Raw genomic sequence first — 22,341 nt, forward strand, 5'->3', positions numbered from 1 at the left:
ACCACTCACTGGAAGTGACAGGGAGCAAGACCCCTAAAACAGTGAGACGATCCAACTCCCATTTGACCTGACAACGAAGGGCCACAGGAATGGGCTGAGCCTGAAAAAACTTAGGCCGAGCAGTGGGTTTGAGCGTAATATGAGCTTCAAAGTCATTTGCACGGCCTAACCCAGGAGAAAAAAGGGACGAAAATGTCGTTGACAAGGAATCTAATTGAGCCTAAGGAATAGCATTAGAGATGATATTGACAGAGTCATCTATGGAGAACCCAAAAACGTGAAAGGCATTGAAACCAAAGATTCTCCGCATTACTATGGTCAACCACAAATATGGGAACAGTGTGAACGACAGATTTGTAAGATACCTCAGCATCAAATTGTCCCAAGAGAGAAATCTTCTGTTTATTGTAAGTCCGTAATTGCCTAGTGACAGGTGACAGGATTGGAGAACCCAACTAAAGATATGTCTGAGAATTGATGATAGTGGCAGCAGAACCAGTATCCACCTGCATGCGAACATCTCGATCAAGTATTTGGACAGTGAGGAATAACTTCCCTGAAAGGGAAGAAGTACAATTGACAGACAACACAGAATGAGAATCAGCGCCATGTTCATGAACATCATGTATAGGGTCGAATTTGCAAACGGATGACACAAGATCCCCTTTTTTTGCATTTGTGACACATGGCCCAATGTTGTCGACAATTCTCTTGTGAATGTTTCGTAAAACACCGTGGACATGAAGGAAGTTGCCGTGGGTTTTGCTGCAGCTTCTTAGAGGTCTGTTTATGGTTAGACCGAGGCTGTGCTTGGGAGCGTACTGCAGCCACGTCGGCCGGAGGGGACACGCCATACGCTTCGTCAACTGCGCACAGAGGTTTTATTTCCCCCATGTCACCCCATACCTCTATTTGCGTTCCCACGGCGAGAGAAATTTCAAAAGTGAGCGATGGATAGGACTTGATCTAGAGTCTGATTTGCCAACTGATGTGTACGTTGCCTAACTTCTTTGTCGGGCGCCGATTGGATAATAGCATCCCGTACCATAGAATCGGCGTAGGATTCTTTGTGAACTTCAGTAACAAATTGACACTTTCTACTGAGGCCATGAAGTTCAGCAGCCCAAGTGTGATAGGATTGATTTGGTTGTTTTTGACAACGATAAAAGGCAACATGAGAGGCTACCACATGCGTATACTTTTGAAAATATACAGACAGAAGTGAGCACATTTCAGCAAAGGACAAAGACGCTGGATCTTTCAAAGGAGCCAATTGTGACAACAACCGATACATTTGAGGTGAAATCCACGAAAGGAACAGAGACTTACATGTTTGGTCGTCCGCGACATGAAATGCCAAGAAGTGCTGTCGAAGACGTTTTTCGTAATCAGACCAGTCTTCCGTCGTCTCGTCATAAGGAGGAAAAGGATGTACAAAGAACGACGAGAGAGGCCCCGCATTTGATGAAGCGACGAAATCACAAATCGCATTTGTGAGAAGCATTTACTGTTCTATGAGATCTTGCAATAGTTGCTCTAAAGTAGCCATGGAAACATGTGGATCAACGATGAAAAAGAAAAATTCACTACCTCGTCTCCAATTGTTTTAACTTAAAGTTGAACAAATACACTCCTGGAAATGGAAAAAAGAACACATTGACACCGGTGTGTCAGACCAACCATACTTGCTCCGGACACTGCGAGAGGGCTGTACAAGCAATGATCACACGCACGGCACAGCGGACACACCAGGAACCGCGGTGTTGGCCGTCGAACGGCGCTAGCTGCGCAGCATTTTTGCACCGCCGCCGTCAGTGTCAGCCAGTTTGCCGTGGCATACAGAGCTCCATCGCAGTCTTTAACACTGGTAGAATGCCGCGACAGCGTGGACGTGAACCGTATGTGCAGTTGACGGACTTCGAGCGAGGGCGTATAGTGGGCATGCGGGAGGCCGGGTGGACGTACCGCCGAATTCCTCAACACGTGGGGCGTGAGGTCTCCACAGTACATCGATGTTGTCGCCAGTGGTCGGTGGAAGGTGCACGTGCCCGTCGACCTGGGACCGGACCACAGAGACGCGCGGATGCACGCCAAGACCGTAGGATCCTACGCAGTGCCGTAGGGGACCGCACCGCCACTTCCCAGCAAATTAGGGACACTGTTGCTCCTGGGGTATCGGCGAGGACCATTCGCAACCATCTCCACGAAGCTGGGCTACGGTCCCGCACACCGTTAGGCCGTCTTCCGCTCACGCCCCAACATCGTGCAGCCCGCCTCCAGTGGTGTCGCGACAGGCGTGAATGGAGGGACGAATGGAGACGTGTCGTCTTCAGCGATGAGAGTCGCTTCTGCCTTGGTGCCAATGATGGTCGTATGCGTGTTTGGCGCCGTGCAGGTGAGTGCCACAATCAGGACTGCATACGACCGAGGCACACAGGACCAACACCCGGCATCATGGTGTGGGGAGCGATCTCCTACACTGGCCGTACACCTCTGGTGATCGTCGAGGGGACACTGAATAGTGCATGGTACATCCAAACCGTCATCGAACCCATCGTTCTACCATTCCTAGACCGGCAAGGGAACTTGCTGTTCCAACAGGACAATGCACGTCCGCATGTATCCCGTGCCACCCAACGTGCTCTAGAAGGTGTAAGTCAACTACCCTGGCCAGCAAGATCTCCGGATCTGTCCCCCATTGAGCATGTTTGGGACTGGATGAAGCGTCGTCTCACGCGGTCTGCACGTCCATCACGAACGCTGGTCCAACTGAGGCGCCAGGTGGAAATGGCATGGCAAGCCGTTCCACAGGACTACATCCAGCATCTCTACGATCGTCTCCATGGGAGAATAGCAGCCTGCATTGCTGCGAAAGGTGGATATACACTGTACTAGTGCCGACATTGTGCATGCTCTGTTGCCTGTGTCTATGTGCCTGTGGTTCTGTCAGTGTGATCATGTGATGTATCTGACCCCAGGAATGTGTCAATAAAGTTTCCCCTTCCTGGGACAATGAATTCACGGTGTTCTTATTTCAATTTCCAGGAGTGTATATTTCAAGGACGATGCAATACATGAAAGTCACAGATCACGTAAACAGAGTAAGACATGTTGTCACTTTAACAGTCAAATCATCACTGAGTCCGAGTCTAGCGGCCCCTGGCTGGCTGGCTGCTTAGGTGGCGCTGCTGCTGCTGCATGGCTGGCAGACAGCACCGCATATAGAGGCCGCGTGTAACTGCACGGCAGCACTTTGAAAGGTCGGCGCGTCACAACAGGAATTTATTCCATTAAAAATGGGTTCTGTATACATACACAGTCCTGTAATTTTTGTAACTCCACATTTCATGCCTGAAAGATGATAAAAAGAGGCAACGATTTAACAATGTTTTTCCTTACATATATGTCTGAAGAAATAAATCTCAATTTCAGATTACATTATTTTTCATTTCAGTACCTATATAGTCGATAATTAACTGGATTGCTGCTTTGAGTCCTCAGAGCCGTGTGTTTATGCAATACAGAATACTGCTGTGCGGTGTGGGATCCTTACCAGATAGGACTGACGGAGTACATCAAAAAAGTTCAAAGAAAGGCAGCACGTTTTCTATTATTGCGAAATATGAAAGAGAATGTCACAGAAATGACACAGGATTTGGGCTGGAAATCATTGCAAGAAAGGCGTTTTTCGTTGCGACGGATTCTTCTCACGAAATTCCAATCAATTTCTCCTCCAAATGCGAAAATATTTTGTTGACACCGACCTACATAGGAAGGAATGATCACCACGATAAAATAAGGGAAATCAGAGCTCGTACAGAAAGATATAGGTGTTCATTCTTTCCGTGCGCTATACGAGATTGGAATAATAGAGAATTGTGAAGGTGGTTCGATGAACCCTCTGCCAGACACTTGAATGTGATTTGCAGAGTATCCATGTAGCTGTAGATGAAAGAAATTTATATTGTTTACCAATACAGATACAGGAGGAATGGTCAATATTTCAAGGATATGACAAGAATTATTATTTGAAACAAAAAAAGACTAGTGAACATGGGTTCTGAAATGCATACATTAAGAGTTATGAACACATTTTCCATAGAAGAGATGTGCTGCACAATAGTAAAGATGAATAAGTGCTCATAGCTGTTAAGGTATGCATTTTAGAACCTATGTTTACTGGACGTTTTTGCTTTGAATGATCATTCCTGTGATATACCTGAATACTGTCCATTCCTACCAGGATACTCTGTGTATATCATTAAACATATTCCTACGAAGTTCCATTGTCGACTTCGCACAATATCTAAGGTATATTTTTGACACAGCTGTATATTTCCCAAATATATTAAGATTATTACAACTATTTTGATACAGTGAGCTACTCTCCTAAAGACAAACGTGTTTCCATTGACATCCTTACTCTGAAAACAACTGATGTGCATGGCATAGCATCTTCCCATTGTACCTGCTTCTCCCATTCCATTCACTTGGAGTGTACAGGAAGAATGGATGTTTAAACGTGTGTGTGTGTGTGTGTGTGTGTGTGTGTGTGTGTGTGTGTGTGTGTGTGTGTGTGTGTGTGCTGTAATTAGTCTAATCTTGTCATCACAATTCTTATGGGAGCAATAAATACGACTGTAGTACATTCCAAGTAATTTACAGCAGGTACTTACTTTATTTAAGTTTTTTTTTTTTTTTTTTTAATAGGCTTTCTCAGGATAGTTTGTGTCTGTTATCAAGTTCATGCCAGTTCAGTTTCTTCAGGATCTCTGCGTACAGAAGAAACAAACTTGTGACCATTTAGGCTGCCCTTCTTTGTACGTTCAATCTCCTGCTAGTCCTATCTGATGCGGTTGCCATATACTTGGGCAATATTCTAGAATGGATCACAGGAGTGATATGTAAGAAACCAAAGTCTGTCATCTGCTTTACCAACAACAGTGATCATTCGACTTCTTCTTCTTCTTCTTCTTCTTCTTCTTCTTCTTCTTGTTGCTTTGTCCCACATTGGCACTAAATTGTCAAGGTTATTAATGGGTTTGGTATGGTTAGTTTAAAAGGCAATCGTGCTGGTGGTAAAGTGATCATTTTGACAGATTTTTCTGAGCTCTATTCATTTGTCATTCAAGATAATGTCAGATGATTTGATTGGGAGAAGAGCCAAGACACATCACACTCCTTTATGGTTCACTACATCAGCATTATTAGCAACTGCCTTGTTACGATATCACTATAGTTCATATGTTTATAATGAAGTTAATTAAATATTTGGGAATAACAATAGGAGAAAATCAGACACATTTACTACTTTAGTGACGAATTTGCAGCCTGTACTGAAACTGGAATAACAGCTGAAAGACTGGTAGCTCATGCTAGTTTGAAGAAGTCTTTAAATAAGCAAATATTGATGCATCTTGATCTGCTTAAGTTCTGCGATGACAATGTTTCAGGTATCATTCTTTTATGTTACATAGACAGAAATTTAACAAATTCAGTTTGATCAGGATTGAAGGTTTGCAAAGGCCACACAACAGCTGGCACAAGAGAAAAATCATCAGTTAAAGGCCACTGGTTTATATAAGATCAGGCTAAGCAATGTTTCCAATGACACTGCAGCAATCACAATTAAAGTATTTAAAGCAGATGAAGAAATTTCAACATTGATCAGCTTTATGCCTCCCCATGCTCTCATCCATTTCTTCCCCTATACATCCACAAAAGATATTTGCTGGATTCTAGAGAATCACATATTTAAAATGATAAAAGCACTATCAACATCAGGAAAGCAATATATTTACTCAGAATGTTAACAAGACAGCATTAGCAGTTTATTCAATATGAAGTGCAGAAGAATTATTCTAGCCATACAGCGTGTTTAAAGTTCAAACTTTCTGAATTTTTTTTTTTTTTTTTTTTTTTTTTTTTATTGCTGCTTATTGCTTGAATTTGATTTGTACACAACAACAATTACACTTTGATGGACACAAAACCAGTTTTAATTACTTTTCTTTCCATTTACTGACAAATGGCACTTTCAAGCATGTAACTGTGTATGAAAAGTAATAACTTTTTAAGTGATGTTTTCCAGCCACAAGCAGGCATGGATCAAACATTAAACTATATAGCTTCTGAAGCTTAAAGACTATTATCTCAATACAGCAAGATAAAAAAGGTTACAGAATGCACAGTTGCGATATGGGCCCCCAAAGCTACCCAAATTTGGCACCCAAAAATGTACAATTCTTGGCCCAATCAGCGCATAAAATTATGATTTACGGCTGGTTAAAGATGAGGTCTCCAAGTCACAGAATGTATTTTCTGCCATTTTTGAAGTAGTAGAGATGTCAGCAGATGCATTTAAAAATTTAATCAGTAATGTATTCTAATTCACCATAAAAAGTTGTTGAAGAATACAAAAGCAGGGGCTCCTACGTTAAAAGTATCCTTAACAAAAGTTATCCAATGTTGGCACTTGGTTTGTTTACAGGTGATGCAAACTTGGGACCACTATCTACGAGAGGCTGAAGAAAAGGAACCAAAGGAGATATCGAGCCAAAGCTTTGCACATATCTATTCAAGACACTGTTGAACCAACACAAGAAATTTCATTGCATTCAGAAATAGTCAACCGGGGACCACCTGTCAATCTGGTCCACTTCACGTAGAATGACCCGGTTGCTACCACTGCATGAGAACAGTTCCAAACATAGAAAAAACTACTTAGTATGGAAAACTCTTCGAAAAAAATCACTGAAAGGACATGGTGTCGACAGCAATCGACAACAAATGATTAACTGCGAAGCAACAAGGTAGGAAGCTCTACTACAAAGAATTGTGGACAAAACTTTATTCTTGAGTAGTAGTAGTTTAGTTTCCCAAGGGGAAAATACACAGAATGGTGATTTTGACAATGGAAGTTTTTTGGGAATATTGGAAAATACAATGAAGTAAATTGTGAAACCTCCAGCCAAAGTACAAGAAAACTGATTGATAAACAAGAGTACGATGAGTCAAGCCCACTATCATGGTAGTTGCATAATGAATTTATTTCTCTATGTGGTTAGACACTATTGAAAGTCATTTTACATCAAAGAGAGAGTCTGTCGTTTATGGAATTACATTTCCCAAAAATGAGCTGAATGTACTCTTCTGTGATATGTATTTCAAAACATACGGGAGCGGAACATAAGGTCATCCAAAGTTTGTGAAAGAGTATTGAGTTTATGACTATTAGCTGTAAGTAAAACAGGTAAGGCCATAACTGATGAAATACTGTACACATTAGAAACTCTTGAGAGTTCCACTCGTGGACTGTTGTGCTCAGAGCTATGACAATGACTCAAAGATGCAAAGTTACTAGTGGTGTTTAGTCAAGAATAGTTGAAAAAGAAAGTCTGCCATTTATTCTCCCTGTGGAGTACGCACTTCAACGGAGTTGGTGTCAATACTGCTAAACTGAATTATGATATGGTGACATTTTTTGGAAATGTTGAAAAATTTTATTCTTTGTTCTCTGGCAGCCCCAACTGCTGAAACAGCATATCCATTTGTCTGCACAAAGCCTTTTTGAAACTCGGAGTGAAAGACTACAAGCTGTGTGCTCAATTTTGAAGCACTATCCTTTGATCCTCAAAGTTTTAGACCTGTTCCTGATGAATATGGTCGTCATATTAATTCCATCATCTCTCTTGGAACTCAAGGAGTAGTTTGGGTCTTTCAATCGAGGATATATAGGAATGTTTGATCTGAGTTGCTGGCTTTGACCAGTGACATAAGAATCATGCAACATACATTGTAAACAATATGGCAACTGTAACGTAATGTTATTGTCGATTTCTTTCAAATGGGCTAAGCTACAAATCAGTCTGTCATCACAAACAGGTATTTTAGTAACACATTCATTGGTTTCACTAACTCACAACCAAACTTATCTTCGAAGCTAACCTATACCTAGGGCTAAGCTACAGATCAATCTGTCACCACAACCAGTTCTTTTTTTACTCTGTTTTCTTTTTTCCTTCATATTCGTTGGCTTCACTAACAACAAAACTGTGAATGTATGCATGAAAACTTGAGTTGACACTAGCCATTAACATTAGATCATTGGGCAAAGGTGACAACTTGTATCCAGCATTCCTCTGATACTCAAAGGCCTCTCAATGTCAACATTTTCGCACAAAATTCTGGGATCTATTGGGCACAAAAATGTCATTATACAGAACAAAGGAATTTCCCTTAATGTAGAGATGCAACTAATTAAAGACTTACATAATCAGATGCAAGTTCTAAAAGATTCATGGGAAACACTTTTGCAAAAGCAGTTGCCCGGGTAGTTCACATTGCACAGAATTTGTTATCGGGAAGGGGGGGGGGGCAATGAAAAAGACTTCTGAACAACTTCAGCTGGAAGCATCAAATGAATTCAAATGAACTACTGTCCTTCATGGTAGATTTGACAACATTTGTAAGCTGTGCACAAATTTGTGACTGTTCCCATGAGTTTTGGCTTTCATGAACCTAGAAAATTATGAACTGGAAGTTAAAAGCACCAATCTTGTCTAAAAGTATCCTTCAGACTTGGCAGGTTCAGACAGCTTAGTTGAAGAAATTCTACACATGAAGAACATCTACAGTACAGTCTTTCAATCAGAAAAGGATCTAATGGTATGAGAAAAACCTTCAAGAAATAAATTTCTTTGAACCAGTGCTCTGCAATTACTTGTTTGAACAGTTCCAGTAACAGTATCTATAACTGGTTATGAGTTGTCCACGTCTCAACTTTTACAACGTAACTGAGCAGCTCAGAAGACTGTATTAAGGGGTCTTATTTTGAAGCCACCATCTATGACTGACATAGACCCCAATTTTAGTAGTTTTTGTTTTTGTTTTTGTTTTAATTTTCATGCATTAAATATAGTTAGTAAGGATGCAGAGGCTTACCTACCTCATGAGGGGCAGGACAGATACTGCCTACAGGAAAATTAAAGAGACCTTTGGAGAAGAGAGAACCACTTGCATGAATATCAAGAGCTCAGATGGAAACCCTGTTCTAAGCAAAGAGAAAGCAGAAAGGTGGAAGGAGTATATAGAGGGTCTATACAGGGGCGATGTACTTGAGGACAATATTATGGAAATGGAAGAGGATGTAGATGAAGACGAAATGGGAGATACGATACTGCGTGCAGAGTTTGACAGAGCACTGAAAGACCTAAGTTGAAACAAGGCCCTGGGAGTAGACAACATTCCATTAGAACTACTGACTGTCTTGGGAGAGCCAGTCCTGACAAAACAATACCATCTGGTGGGCAAGATGTATGGGACAGGCGAAATTCCCCTCAGACTTCAAGAAGAATATAATAATTCCAATCCCAAAGAAAGCAGGTGTTGACAGATGTGAAAATTACCGAACAATCAGTTTAATAAGCCACAGCTGCAAAATACTAACGCACATTCTTTACAGACAAATCGAAAAACCTGTAGAAGCCGACCTCGGGGAAGATCAGTTTGGATTCCGTAGAAATGTTGGAACATGTGAGGCAATACTGACCCTGAGACTTATCTAAGAAGAAAGATTAAGGAAAGGAAACCTACGTTTCTAGCATTTGTAGACTTAGAGAAAGCTTTTGACAATGTTGACTGGAATTCTCTCTTTCAAATTCTGAAAGTGGCAGGGGTAAAATACAGGGAGCAAAAGGCTATTTACAATTTGTACAGAAAGCAGATGGCAGTTATATGAGTCGAGGGGCATGAAAGGGAACCAGTGGTTGGGAAGGGAGTGAGACAGGGTTGTAGCCTCTCCCCGAAGTTATTCAATCTGTATATTGAGCAAGCAGTAAAGGAAACAAAAGAAAAATTCGGAGTAGGTATTAAAATCCATGGAGAAGATTAAAAACTTTGAAGCTCGCCGATGACATTGCAATTCTGTCAGAGACAGCAAAAGACTTTGAAGAGCAGTTGAACGGAATGGACAGAGTCTTGAAAGGAGGGTATAAGATGAACATCAACAAAAGCAAAACGACGATAATGGAATGTAGTCAAATTAAGTTGGGTGATGCACAGGGAATTAGATTAGGAAATTAGACACTTAAAGTAGTAAAGGAGTTTTGCTATTTGGGGAGCAAAATAACTGATGATGGTCGAAGTATAGAGGATAGAAAATGTAGACTGGCAATGGCAAGGAAAGCGTTTCTGAAGAAGAGAAATTTGCTAACATAGAGTACAGATTTAAGTGTCAGGAAGTCGTTTCTGAAAGTATTTGTATAGAGTGTAGCATGTATGGAAGTGAAACATGGACGATAAATAGTTTGTACAATGAAGAGAATAGAAGCTTTCGAAATGTGGTGCTACAGAAGAATGCTGAAGATTAGATGGGTAGACCACATAACTAATGATGAAGTATTGAATAGAATTGGGGAGAAGAGTATGTGGCACAACTTGAACAGAAGAAGGGACCGGTTAGTAGGACATGTTCTGAGGCATCAAGGGGTCACAAATTTAGCATTGGAGGGCAGCGTGGAGGGTAAAAGTTGTAGAGGGAGACCAAGAGATGAATACACTAAGCAGATTCAGAATGACGTAGGCTGCAGTAGGTACTGGGAGATGATGAGGCTTGCACAGGATAGAGTAGCATGGAGAGCTGCATCAAACCAGTCTCAGGACTAAAGACCACACAACATCATATAGTTACTGTGGTCATTTTTAAGTAAAATTATTTTCTAAATAAAGTTTAGTTTGGAATTGCAAATTGCTACGATTATTATCCCCTGTGTCTTCAGGTTCGTAAGTTCTAAAAAGAGTGTGGGAAAGAAATAGCCATGCAATATTTATGTAGCATGCGACTGTAAAATAAGGGTAGCCTGTCTCTGGTCCTGGGCTCCAGGACACACAACTGAATGTGGGGCCACGACAGCATGTGTCCCGACAAAACTTCCCTGGGGCACACCGTAAGTTTCTCTTACACATGTTGATGACTCTCAACACGAGATGAAACACTGAATCGTCCCTACCAAAAAATCATCAATGCAGTCAAACTTTGTCTGATAACCCATACAATCACACTTTTGATGATAATTGTAGGTTTAGCACTGAGTGAATTATTATCCCCCCCCCCCCAGCGAAATTATCCGGCAATACCTACTCAGTTGATGAGACAAGATTAAAAATTACCATTGTCTAGTTAATTAGCTACTTACTGAGCACTTTTATCAAAATTACACTCAGTTACAAAAGACGGGTTTGTTCCCTTTCCACATTTTTAAAACAGAAGAATCAGACAGTAACAGGGAATATAATAAAGAACCTGATAATCTAAAGTGAGCAACACTTTTCGAGACACAAAAAAGGCACCAAGTTTCACCATTTACCAGATGTTTTATACTGATAACTTATTTAAGCTAATTCTTTTCAAGAAGGCAGAAAGTGTTTATATCGTCATCCAAGTAGAAGCGTGTCCTGTCCCCATAACATTTATAAAATCCAAAAACTCTGTACAGATTACACAATGAGTCCTAAGGTATATTTCATGATTGGCATATGTACATAATATGCACAAGTCATCAGATTACAGAGAGAGAGAGAGAGAGAGAGAGAGAGAGAGAGAGAGAGAGAGAGAGAGAGAGAGAGAGGAGGGGGGAGGGGAAACATACAGGTCAAATGAACAATTTTATACCACCTCAGGGAAGGATGACATGTCTCTTCCCATGTAAAAACAGTTATCACAATTAACATACCAACAGAAACATGGTTATGACATACAGTAACTGTGAAAAACTCCAATTAAAAAGTTTAACATTAATTTACCTGTATCTGTTAAACGATGTCACAATTGCGTTAACAGCGTTAAATGACTGCAAATACTTCTTTTAAATAAACAAAAGACCAGTGCAATCACCCTGCAGTAAATGCAATGCAAGTTACATATAATTCATTGCTAGTGACTAAATAATATATGGAATGAAAATATTTATCTTAAGTTACTCACTGTTCCGTTCAAATAAAACTATAATAGTGATGTTTGAAATTTTATATCACCTTTCATATTCCTCGCGGTTCCCGAGCAGACGTTCAAGATAGGCGTAACTAAAGGCACGAAAAAAGCAATTTCCGTCAGGTCGCGTTCGCCGAATACTCTTATATTTTTTAGCTAAATCCAGTACTTTTTGCCTATATATGTCGTCGGCCGAATATTCGCTTTCCAACGAAGAAATACTTTGGATATCACCAACAAGAGGCGTTGTCTCTGAAATCTAAACAGAACATTTTCTTCTGAATGAAACTACCAAGTCACATCATCTTAACATGCAGAGTATAATTTGATGAGTTACTTCTTTTTCTATTCTTCTTTGTTGCTGCAAAATCAGCTCATCTTGGTTGGCACCTGTACAGTGGGAATACAGAAAATCGCTCTTAATCAGTATGTTTATAGTAATAAGGCAACTGATCTTCAAACTGTTTGACAATACGCGAGAGTCTTTTGACAACCGACTAACAACTTACTTGGATCGAATTTATTATTATGCAAATCATTACCGTCCTCCATCGTACACTAATTAAAATAGTGAAACAATTACTCAGGCATAGTACGCTTCAATAAATCATCAGCATTCAATAATTCGCATCACCCCCCCCATAGAATCTTCCAGCGACACACATTTTCGTTTTCGACATAGAGTTTTAAGCACAAAGAGCGCAGATTTGATATCATGTTAAATAACAAATGGAAGTGCTTGTATTTATCGTGGCAAAAATTAATTGCATCGGGAGTTAATATGTCTCTAAAAATTGCAAAACGGTGGGTAGAGAACAGAGTAAATAATTTCCACATAAATTAAGAATATGTCATGCAATCGAAGATCTTTGGTTCGTATACACCATGTGTTGAGCACGTGGTGAAGTTGTCAAAAACATTTGGGTTTGTAGTGGTGCTGCGTTTTGTTGTGAATTGGTGTCACGACAACAATGGCAGATACTGGATTCAGGGATTGTTGTTCAACTAATTTTGTGCTGTTAATTGAAAAGCTGCGTCCTGAAACAGCAAAAAGCCTTTTTACTGATTTTCTTCACTATTCTGGGTCATATTTGTGTTCGCAAAACCTTTTTAAGCCTAGTGACAGCTGCAAGAAACACCTGGGATTGTTAGCTACAGTCCTCAAAATCGCCCTTACAGAACCAAAACGCGAAGAACATATTCATTTTTCGAATGACGACATTGAAGTTTTCCAGAGCATCATTACAAAATGCAAAACTATACTCGAGACTGAAGAAGAAAACTTTGAATTAAAACCACTTGTGATTGACGTGTTGTCATACTGCCTTGTTTTGCTACCAGATGACAAAATAATTGCCCATGTACAAGAAATGTTGCTGTTTTGTGAAAATAAACTCTCTTTCTCTGCTAGTGAATCCGATTTTGGTGACATTTCTATGCCAGCAAATTTTTTAACAGCCTTGTACCTTTTAGAGACCATTATTCAAATCTTGTATATTTTAGAGCAAAATTGTTTACCGAATAGGGAAAACATGAAAGACAAATTTTTGACTGGTTTCAGTATCCACATGTCAGTTGTAAGACTTCTTACGAACTCTAATTACGCTGTAGTAGTGCACACACTGAATTGCGTAATTCCAAAACTCCTGAAATTTGTTAACAGTGTCGACCTACTTAAGCAGGTGTGGACGCAATTGTCCATAAGATACTGTTCAGCAGCATATGTTGATTCTCATTTATCTGTTCCATTTCTGATACTGTGTTCACTGTCCAATATGTATTTGCCATGTTCAGAGTCTACTGATTCCTATTCACTCACTCAATACAGTGATTTTTGGAAACTTTGCCAGATAGGTTTAATGCATTCTGACTTATCGGTGAGGAAACAAGCTCTCTATTTAACTAAAAGAGCAGTAGATATAACTTTTCAAAGAGATAACTGCAATAGTGAGAATCTTCCAGAATCACTTGCGTGGAGAAGTTGTCAGATGAGGTCAGATTCTTTGAAACTGTGGCATGACTTGTTCTTGATATTGGAAACTTTGGAAGAAAAACAAGTTCATTTAATAAAACCAGTGCTACCCATGATTCAGAGATTGTCCACAGGTACGTCAGAATGGCATAAGTCGTGGACTCTGTGCATATTTCAGAGGTTACTGAAGCATGACAACAATACAGTTGTGAAGTGGGGTGTAACCCATTTCATTAACCTGAACTTGGTGTACTTCACTGCTTTGGGTGATATTTGCACCAATATTTTATTTGGTAATTTCATGGATGCAATAAATAACACTGCTTTGTATGCCACTACAGATAAAACACTAAAACTATCTGATACAGCAGAAAGCTTGATGACACTGTTTCATGCAATATGTCAATTGCATATTAAGAACTGTCGTTTATATTTTGCTAAGTTTATAGAAGAATTGACCAAAAGATCTTGGGGTCCAGTACCTATGTTCTATATAGCAAAGGCACTAGCATCATCACCTATAACACCAGTATGGAGTGACACTCATTTGCTGTTGTGTGGAAAATTAGCCAGAAGTGCTATTGTAAATCAGAATGTATACATTCGTGCAGCTATTGAGTGTTCATTGCTTGAGTGTGCTATTAGATTTGCAGACCGGAAACTTATCACAGTGAAAAGTGTTTGTCATTTTCTAAATAGTTTCAGTTCAGAATTGTCGCTGAAACGAGGTACTTTCATATGGAATGAAATTGTGAATTGGCTAAAATCATTTATCACAAAGGCTGATGCTGAAGATTTTGTCATAAAATTTGCGTTCACTTTCGTGGACAATATGACTTTGAGTGAAGAACAACAAACGGGTATTTCTGTTAAGGCATTTGGGAGGATGGTAGTTCTGCTTTTGGAGAGTGAATGTTTGACGTTAGCTGAAGTTAAGGGTAACTCTGGAGACATTGTGGCAGAAGTCTTTAGAAACACATGGAAAAGCCTTTGTAACATTGACAGTAATGGTGATGATTTGCAAGCTGTCAGTATAAGTCTTTTAGCCACTATGTTGGAAGAATGTGTGAGTATAAAAGTTGATCCTAATGACAGTGTGAGAACAACACTCACAGAAATATTTCAAGGTACTGTTAATGATATATTTTTACTCATTAGCAAGAAAATCACAAATTTGTTAGGGTTACAGGACATTCAAACAGTAAATAATTATTTACTTGCATTGAAAGCTTTCTCTGAAGACCAGAATATTCTCCCACTCGTAGAGCAACATGTTTATCTGCTACATAATGCAGTGCTACAAATTTATGAAAGTAAAGCTAAAATTGGATCAGCTTTGAACATGTTTTTTGCTATGAAAGTTATTGAGTGGGTATCCAGTTGTCTCAAAAATCATATGTCTTGTTCCCACAATGATTCAAAAAATGAAATTATGTATAAACAGTGTTTGTTCATTGAAAGTCTAGTGCAGAGTGGTGAATTAGACATTCCTATATATAAAAGATTTGACGAAATAACTGAAGCCAGTAACCTACGACTTCGAGGCAAATTGGCATGTGAATACACTTCTGCTCTTTGGAGTACAGTGAGTTTGTGTACAGAAATTTCTCATCAAACAAATCTTTATGTCAGCCCATTTAAGTTTGTTGATAAATCATTGCTAGAAACAGCTATAAATGCTATAGAAACTGGTGGCAGGGGAGTGTGTATACCTGTGATGAACACTATTAGGATAATATTTCATTACTGGCATGACAAAGAAATGTTGTGCGACATTGGCCGATTTCTGTCAATATGCTGGATGAACATATTTGAAATGAGGTGGACAGAATACTTCTGGGGCACAACAGAGGTTTTTATGAAATTAACATTCCACCCATCATTTCTTCAGGAAAGAAGAATGCATCCTTATATACTGCAGGTACGTTCCATTAAATTTCAGAATTTTGTTTGTCATTTGATCATTTTACACAATAGTGTGGGACATGTAAATACATTATATAGATATTTACACATGTATATATGTTAACAACATGTACAGTCTACCTTTAAACTCTGGTGGAATAGACAGAATCTCTTAAGATTAATTCCAGCAACCTCCATGTAGAGTGTCAAGTTAGACTGTACACATAGGATACGGCGGTGAAAGCTGATGCTAAGGAATGATGGGGTTGGAGTTCAGGGACATCCTTAATTACTTCATAATAAGCGTTATGGGAGCCAACCAGAGTAGATCCCAATGGCCAACCCAGACATTCACACAATGCAGGGTTTAGTACCCACGAAGGCAGTAAACTTGATAGATCACTTTATGAATATGTAAGAATATTCTGATAGACTGTAAATAACGTGGGAGTAAAGGAGACTACCCACCAAATAACAGAAGTGTCAAGTTGTACACAGGCGCATACAAAACAGAAAGAAAACTTGCCAGCTTTCAGAATCATCCTCATTTCTGGGTATGTAACCAAAACTCTAGTAAAGGATGTGATTCAGTTGTTCCAGTCCAGGGTGATATTGGGTGACAAGGGAGGTGATCCTTTATAGCTGATTCTTGGGAGTGAGAGGAATGGAGTGTCTACAAATATAACACAGGAAATCTGTTTGCGGACCAGGTTTGAGGGGTATTGCCTGTCTGTGAAGGCCCTTGTGAGACCTTCTGCAAACTGGGCAAGGGAATGCCTGTCATTGCACATGATCGTGTATCTGAAATGATGAGAACTCACTTGGCTGGTATGCTGAAGGTCTCGTGACAGCCTTAATAGACATACAGTGCCCTCAAAAATTGTCCCTAAACAGATTTATTGCCCATGTCCTCCATCACTCCTAAACCCTCCACACAGCAATTCCAGGTGACAATCAACAAGCTGGTTGGGAGGATTATACACATTGATTTCACGTTTTCACCTAATTGTCTGTCCATTTCCACCATTCAGAGCCTATTTACAGTCCGTGAAAAGTGGTCACAAGAGGGAATTTCCCTAAGCTTAAGTCACAGAGTTTTTTGGGTTTTATTTGATAAGAAGTTTTCTTGCCTACCACACCTTGAGGATGAAAATCTCAGTCCCTCAAAGTACTTAAAATGTCTTAGCCACAAGTTCTGGGATGCAGGTACAGCACATATACCCCAGTTTTATAAAGCCTTCATGTGATTCTGGGTTGATTGCATGTGCATGCTGTACAGATCAGACTGGCCATATGACACTATATACAGCATGCCTTGTCTACTCATCAGACTTCTGCCCATCAGTCAGCAGAATGTTTGTGATCATTGTTCCTGGATTTTTTCTTCAACATTACACATGACAATCAGACCATTTATATCATAATTTTAACACAACTCGGCAACATGAAGATGCTCTAAGAAAGAAACCAGCCTAACACTATAAATATGTAATAATACAGGTGAGATAGTTTCCATTAATTATTAAAATGAGTATCTCAATTGACACCTGGCTAATTGAGGTCTCCTCCAAAGATGCCAGTATGATTGGGAACATTCGTACTAGGAAATTAAGATTTTCTCTAAGGTTTCGGCTACATCTGGGGGTGAGCCTGGTGGGCAATAGAAAGGTATGATTATTAGATTATGGCCACCTCTGATTCTGAGCCTTGAATAGATAATCGCACATACACCTTAAATTTCTACATTTGTGGATTTGAGTTTCTTGTCTACTGCCTGTCCCACTGATACTTAAATTTTCCCCAAAAAACTGACTGCTATCAATTTTAGGTTATAACCAGCTTTCTATGCCTAGTATATATTTCACTTTTCATTTGTCTTACTCTTACTCCACTCTTTATTTCTCACCCTGTCCATTCCATAATGTTTTACTTGAAACTGGCAGGAAGCTTTCCAGTGTACTATCACCGACGTACTGCCCTTCCTGACACCATCATCTTTTTTTTGTCCCCTTCGCCCACGTAACAAAATCTGATATCAACTGATGTGCCCCTCCTTTCCAAATTTTCCCGTTCAATCTTTCTTTCCTTCCTGAGAAAGGAAAATGCATGTTCCAAAAGCTTGGGATATTGTTTTTTTCTTAAAGGTGTTTCTTTTGGCAGTATTTGAAATTTTACAAGATGTACAACTTTGCTTCCACCGTTTTTTCCGTAACATTTGAGTCTCAAATCAAACAAATTGGTTACACGTGTATCATCCAAAGTATTTTCCAACACTGGCCACTACTTTCTCCCATCTTTCGGGTAGTGTACGAATCCTGCGTTGAAAAAATTGTTTATCTTTTGAAGCGATCCACTAATCGATCCAATTTATGGCTTCTTCATGAGATCGGAGGTGTTGGTTAGCCAGGTCATGCGCCATTGATCTAAACAAGTGATAGTCAGAGGGACCAATGTCTGGAGAATATGGCGCGTAGGGTAGGACTTCCCATTTAAATGTTTCAAAGTACGTTTTGACCTCTTTTGCAATGTGGGGTCGAGCATTGTAGTGCTGCAAAATCACTTTATTGTGCCTCTCGCTGTATTGAGGCCGTTTGTCTTTTAATGCTCTGCTCAAACGCATTAATTGCGTTCGATAATGAGCACCTCTGATTGTTTCACTTGGTTTTAACACCTCATAGTACCCGACGCTGAGCTGGTCCCACCAAATGCAGAGCATGATCTTGGAGCCTGGCTGTCGAAGTGGAAGCATAGCCAGGATATCCCCATGATTTTTTGCATTTAGGGCTATCGTAATAAACCCGTTTTTTGTCCCCCGGTAACAATGCGATGCAGAAATCCCTTCCGTTTTTGCCTCTGAAGCAAATGTTCACAAACACACAAACATCGTTCAACGTCTCTTGGTTTCAGCTCACACGGCACCCAAGTTCCTTCTTTCTGAATCATGTGCATAGCCTTGAGATGTTTTTAAATGGCTTGCTGTGTCACTCCCACTAATCATGCCAATTCGTCTTGAGTTTGACACAAGTCTTCACTCAGAAATGTCTCCAGTTCTGAATCTTTGAAAACATTCTCTCTTCCACCACTAACCCAGTCTACGACATTAAAATCACTGTTCTTGAAGTGTTGAAACCACTCATGACACGTTGTTTCACTAATAGCATCCTTACCATACGTACTTGATAGCATTTGATGAGACTTATCCACTGCCTTCATATTGAAACAAAACAGTAACACCTCATGCAAATTACGAGAATTAGGCTCGTAAACGGACATTTTCAATCAAGAACAACTTTATGATGCAGACATAAATCGACTAATGTTTGAATGAGGTTATGTTGGCTGAGGTCCAAGCTAACTGCCTGATGTCAGCGATCTGTTTCTTTCGACCGCTGCTTACCCTTGTCGCCACCTATCAGCAAACGGCGGAAGCAAAGTTGTACACCTTGTACTTCCTGAAGGTAAGTACTGACCAGCAATTCTGTCTCCAAGTGTGCTATATCACACAAAAGATGCAGGAAGTCAGATGAAAGCAATATTTGGATGCAGAATAAAATAAGACATGACACTGCAAAAAAAAGGAGTGGGGGCTAGATGGCTACTGTGTTTATAACTATGTACGTCTACATGAGAACTCTGCAATTCACAATTAATTATCTGCCAGAGGATACACCAAACCACATTTAAGCTGCTTCTCTACTATTTCACTTTCGAACAGCACATGGGAAAAACGAACACCTAAAGCTTTCTGTGTGAGCTCTGATTTCTTGTATTTTATTATGATGATCATTTCTCCCTATGTTGGAGGGCACCGACAATATATTTTCACACTGTGAGGAGAAAGTTGGTATTCAAAATTTTGTGGGAAGGTCCTGCTGCAGCGAAAAAAGCCCTTGTGTTACTGACTGACACCCCAATTTTTGCATCACATCCGTGGTACTCTCTCCCTTATTTTACAATAATATGAAATAACCTGCCCTTCCTTGAACTTTTTCAGTTTTCTCCATCAATCCTACCTGAAGTGGATTCCACACCACACAGCAATACTCCAGAAGAACTTGGCACGTGTAGCGTAAGCAGTCTCTTTAATAGGCATGTGTTCTGCCAATAAATCAGTTTTTGGTTCGCTTTCCCCACAACATTATTAATGTGATTGTTCCAGTTTTGTCAATTGTTACTGTAATTCCTAAATATTTAGATAAATTTACGGCCTTTAGTTTTTTGTGATTTATCATGCAGCTGAAATTTAGTGAATTTTTTTTAGTACTCATGTGGATGACTTCACACTTTCATGATTTAGAGTCAATTACCACTTTTTGCACCACACAGATATCTAGTCTAAATCATTTTGCTATTTGTTTTGATCATCTGCTGACTTTACACGATGGTAGGCCTAAATGACATCATCATCTGCAAATAATCTAAGAGGGCTGCTCAGATTGTCTCCTAATTGTTTACGTAGATCAGGGACAACAGAGAGCCTATAACACTTCCTTAGAGAATGCCAGATATTACTCAATGACTTTCCATCAGTTACTACAAAATATGACCTTTCTGACAGGAAATTTGGTATTCCCTGTTGATAGTACTCATTACTTCATGAGAGTAAAGAGCTAGCTGTGTTTCACAAGAATGATATTTTCTGAACCCATGTTGGCTATTTGTCAATAAATCGTTTTCTTCGGGGTGATTCATAATGCTCACGCACAGTGTGTGTTCCAAAATCCTACCGCAGATCTACTTTAGTGCTACGGATCTATAATTCAGCGGTTTACTCCTAATTCCTTTCTTAGGTATTGGTGTAACTTGTACAACTTTCCCATCTACAGAATTGGACAACTAAAAAAAAATGTGCGACTAGGGTCTCCCGTCGGGTAGACCATTCACCGGGTGTAAGTCTTTCGATTTGACGCCACTTCAGCGACTTGCGCATTGATGGGGATGAAATGATGATGATTAGGACAACACAACACTCAGTCCCTAAGCGGAGAAATCTCCAACCCAGCCGGGAATCGTGCTCGGGCCCTTAGGATTGACATTTTGTCACACTGACCACTCAGCTACTGGGGGCAGACAATTGGACAAGTCTGGAAACAGTGCTGACAGGTGTACTGATAAAATGACATTTAGACAAAGACTAGGAAGTGAAAGACATTTAGATTGGCCTCACCGAGAATGTATGTGAGTACAGTTAATAATTAACTGGCCATGGTCACAACTATGAATTTTACATGTAAAGTGAAATATTAGAACTGTGTCCTACATTAATGTCTGTTATCCTACCAATCTGAGGGACTCTTATGTTGTACATTGAGTCTACATAAAATTATTTGTACCATATATGTCACACAATGTGAGGCGTATTAAGTCATATTTTTACAGACTCCTAGTAATAAATGTCCAGCTGCAGACTGCTTAGAACCAGCATGATTTATTGTGCCCTAACAACCTTCATTTTTATGACATATACAAGAAATAAAAGAAGCTTCATATGTGTCTTAAATAGCATTGTTACTTATAGGCAGTTGGTTAAAGCCATTGCCATTTGTATTTGATCAACCAGATGGCATTTCAGTGACTTTGGATGAGAGAAGAATCTTTTGGCTGATAAATAATGTTTTGTTGCCACCAGATGGATGGTGGCAGATCACCAGCCTCCACACACTGGCTGGCAATTGAACCTTTTCTGCAGGTACCTATTGCCAGCGTGATCCATTGTGTGCAGCATGCCATGTCGGCCCGCCATACATCTACCAGGCAGTTGGCAGAATATTTGTGATTGTTGTTTCTGGAGTTGGTCTTTAACATTATATATGATAACCTGACCAGCTCTATCCTGATTCTATCACAACTTGGCAACTGGAAGACATTCTGAGAACAAAACTGGTCTCAGTGCAATAAATGTATAATAATATAGCTCAGGATGTATTCTATTATTCATTAAAATCAGTGTCAGTTTGGTTGTGGTGTTCAACATGATCAAGATTGTTTTAGTTTGGGTGATTACAGTTTAGTAAGTGGTAGGCAGCACGGAGCCCCCCAAAACATTACCAAATGCTTCCTGCACCTAGAGCAGATAGCAGGAGCCCACTCATGATGGAAATGTGCTAAGCCTCATATCAACAAGTAGACTGATCTGTTTAAGTTTGTCCATATTGAAACTGGTATCCTTGAACACTAGGTATTTGTAGCAACAATGATTACCAAAGCACATAGTGTACTAAAACAATATGAGAGATTTGTACGCTTGGCAAATTAGACAGAAAGGTGATACTGCTGTAACACCTCAATGAAGAACTTGAAACATTGAGCTCTGAACATAATAATGATATGGGCCAGGCAAATGCCCAGTGCACCAGACATTTACAAACGGACACTTTCTGATGAAGCAAGCTGGGTATTTTTACTTCCCCTCTTGGTTTGCCATCAGTCTCCTTAAAATTCGTTTTTTTTTTTTTTTTTTTTTTTTTTTTCACGT

At 39.8% G+C, this 22,341-nt stretch overlaps 2 protein-coding genes across 3 annotated transcripts in view; one reads left to right on the plus strand and one right to left on the minus strand.

Moving 5' to 3' along the window:
• The window catches only part of LOC126279065 (ubiquitin thioesterase otubain-like), a 51,676-nt gene extending 38,898 nt beyond the window's left edge, over positions 1-12,778 (minus strand). Inside the window, exons 1-3 of the mRNA XM_049979503.1 lie at positions 12,499-12,778; positions 12,327-12,379; positions 12,034-12,248 (exon numbers count right to left, since the gene is read on the minus strand). Coding sequence (XP_049835460.1) covers positions 12,034-12,248; positions 12,327-12,379; positions 12,499-12,541 — 311 coding nt within the window. The 5' untranslated portion in view covers positions 12,542-12,778. The remainder of the gene's footprint in view (positions 1-12,033; positions 12,249-12,326; positions 12,380-12,498) is intronic.
• Positions 12,779-12,845: 67 nt separating this feature from the next.
• Positions 12,846-22,341, plus strand: part of LOC126279062 (probable methyltransferase TARBP1) — a 101,170-nt gene continuing 91,674 nt past the window's right edge. The window contains exon 1 of one of the 2 annotated variants that reach the window (XM_049979498.1): positions 12,846-15,882. In XM_049979498.1, the coding sequence (XP_049835455.1) occupies positions 12,961-15,882 (2,922 nt within the window). In that variant the 5' untranslated portion in view covers positions 12,846-12,960. The remainder of the gene's footprint in view (positions 15,883-22,341) is intronic. The other variant, XM_049979497.1, reaches the window with a different exon arrangement.

Source organism: Schistocerca gregaria, chromosome 6 (assembly GCF_023897955.1).
Source record: "Schistocerca gregaria isolate iqSchGreg1 chromosome 6, iqSchGreg1.2, whole genome shotgun sequence".
In the NCBI taxonomy this organism is placed as follows: domain Eukaryota; kingdom Metazoa; phylum Arthropoda; class Insecta; order Orthoptera; family Acrididae; genus Schistocerca; species Schistocerca gregaria.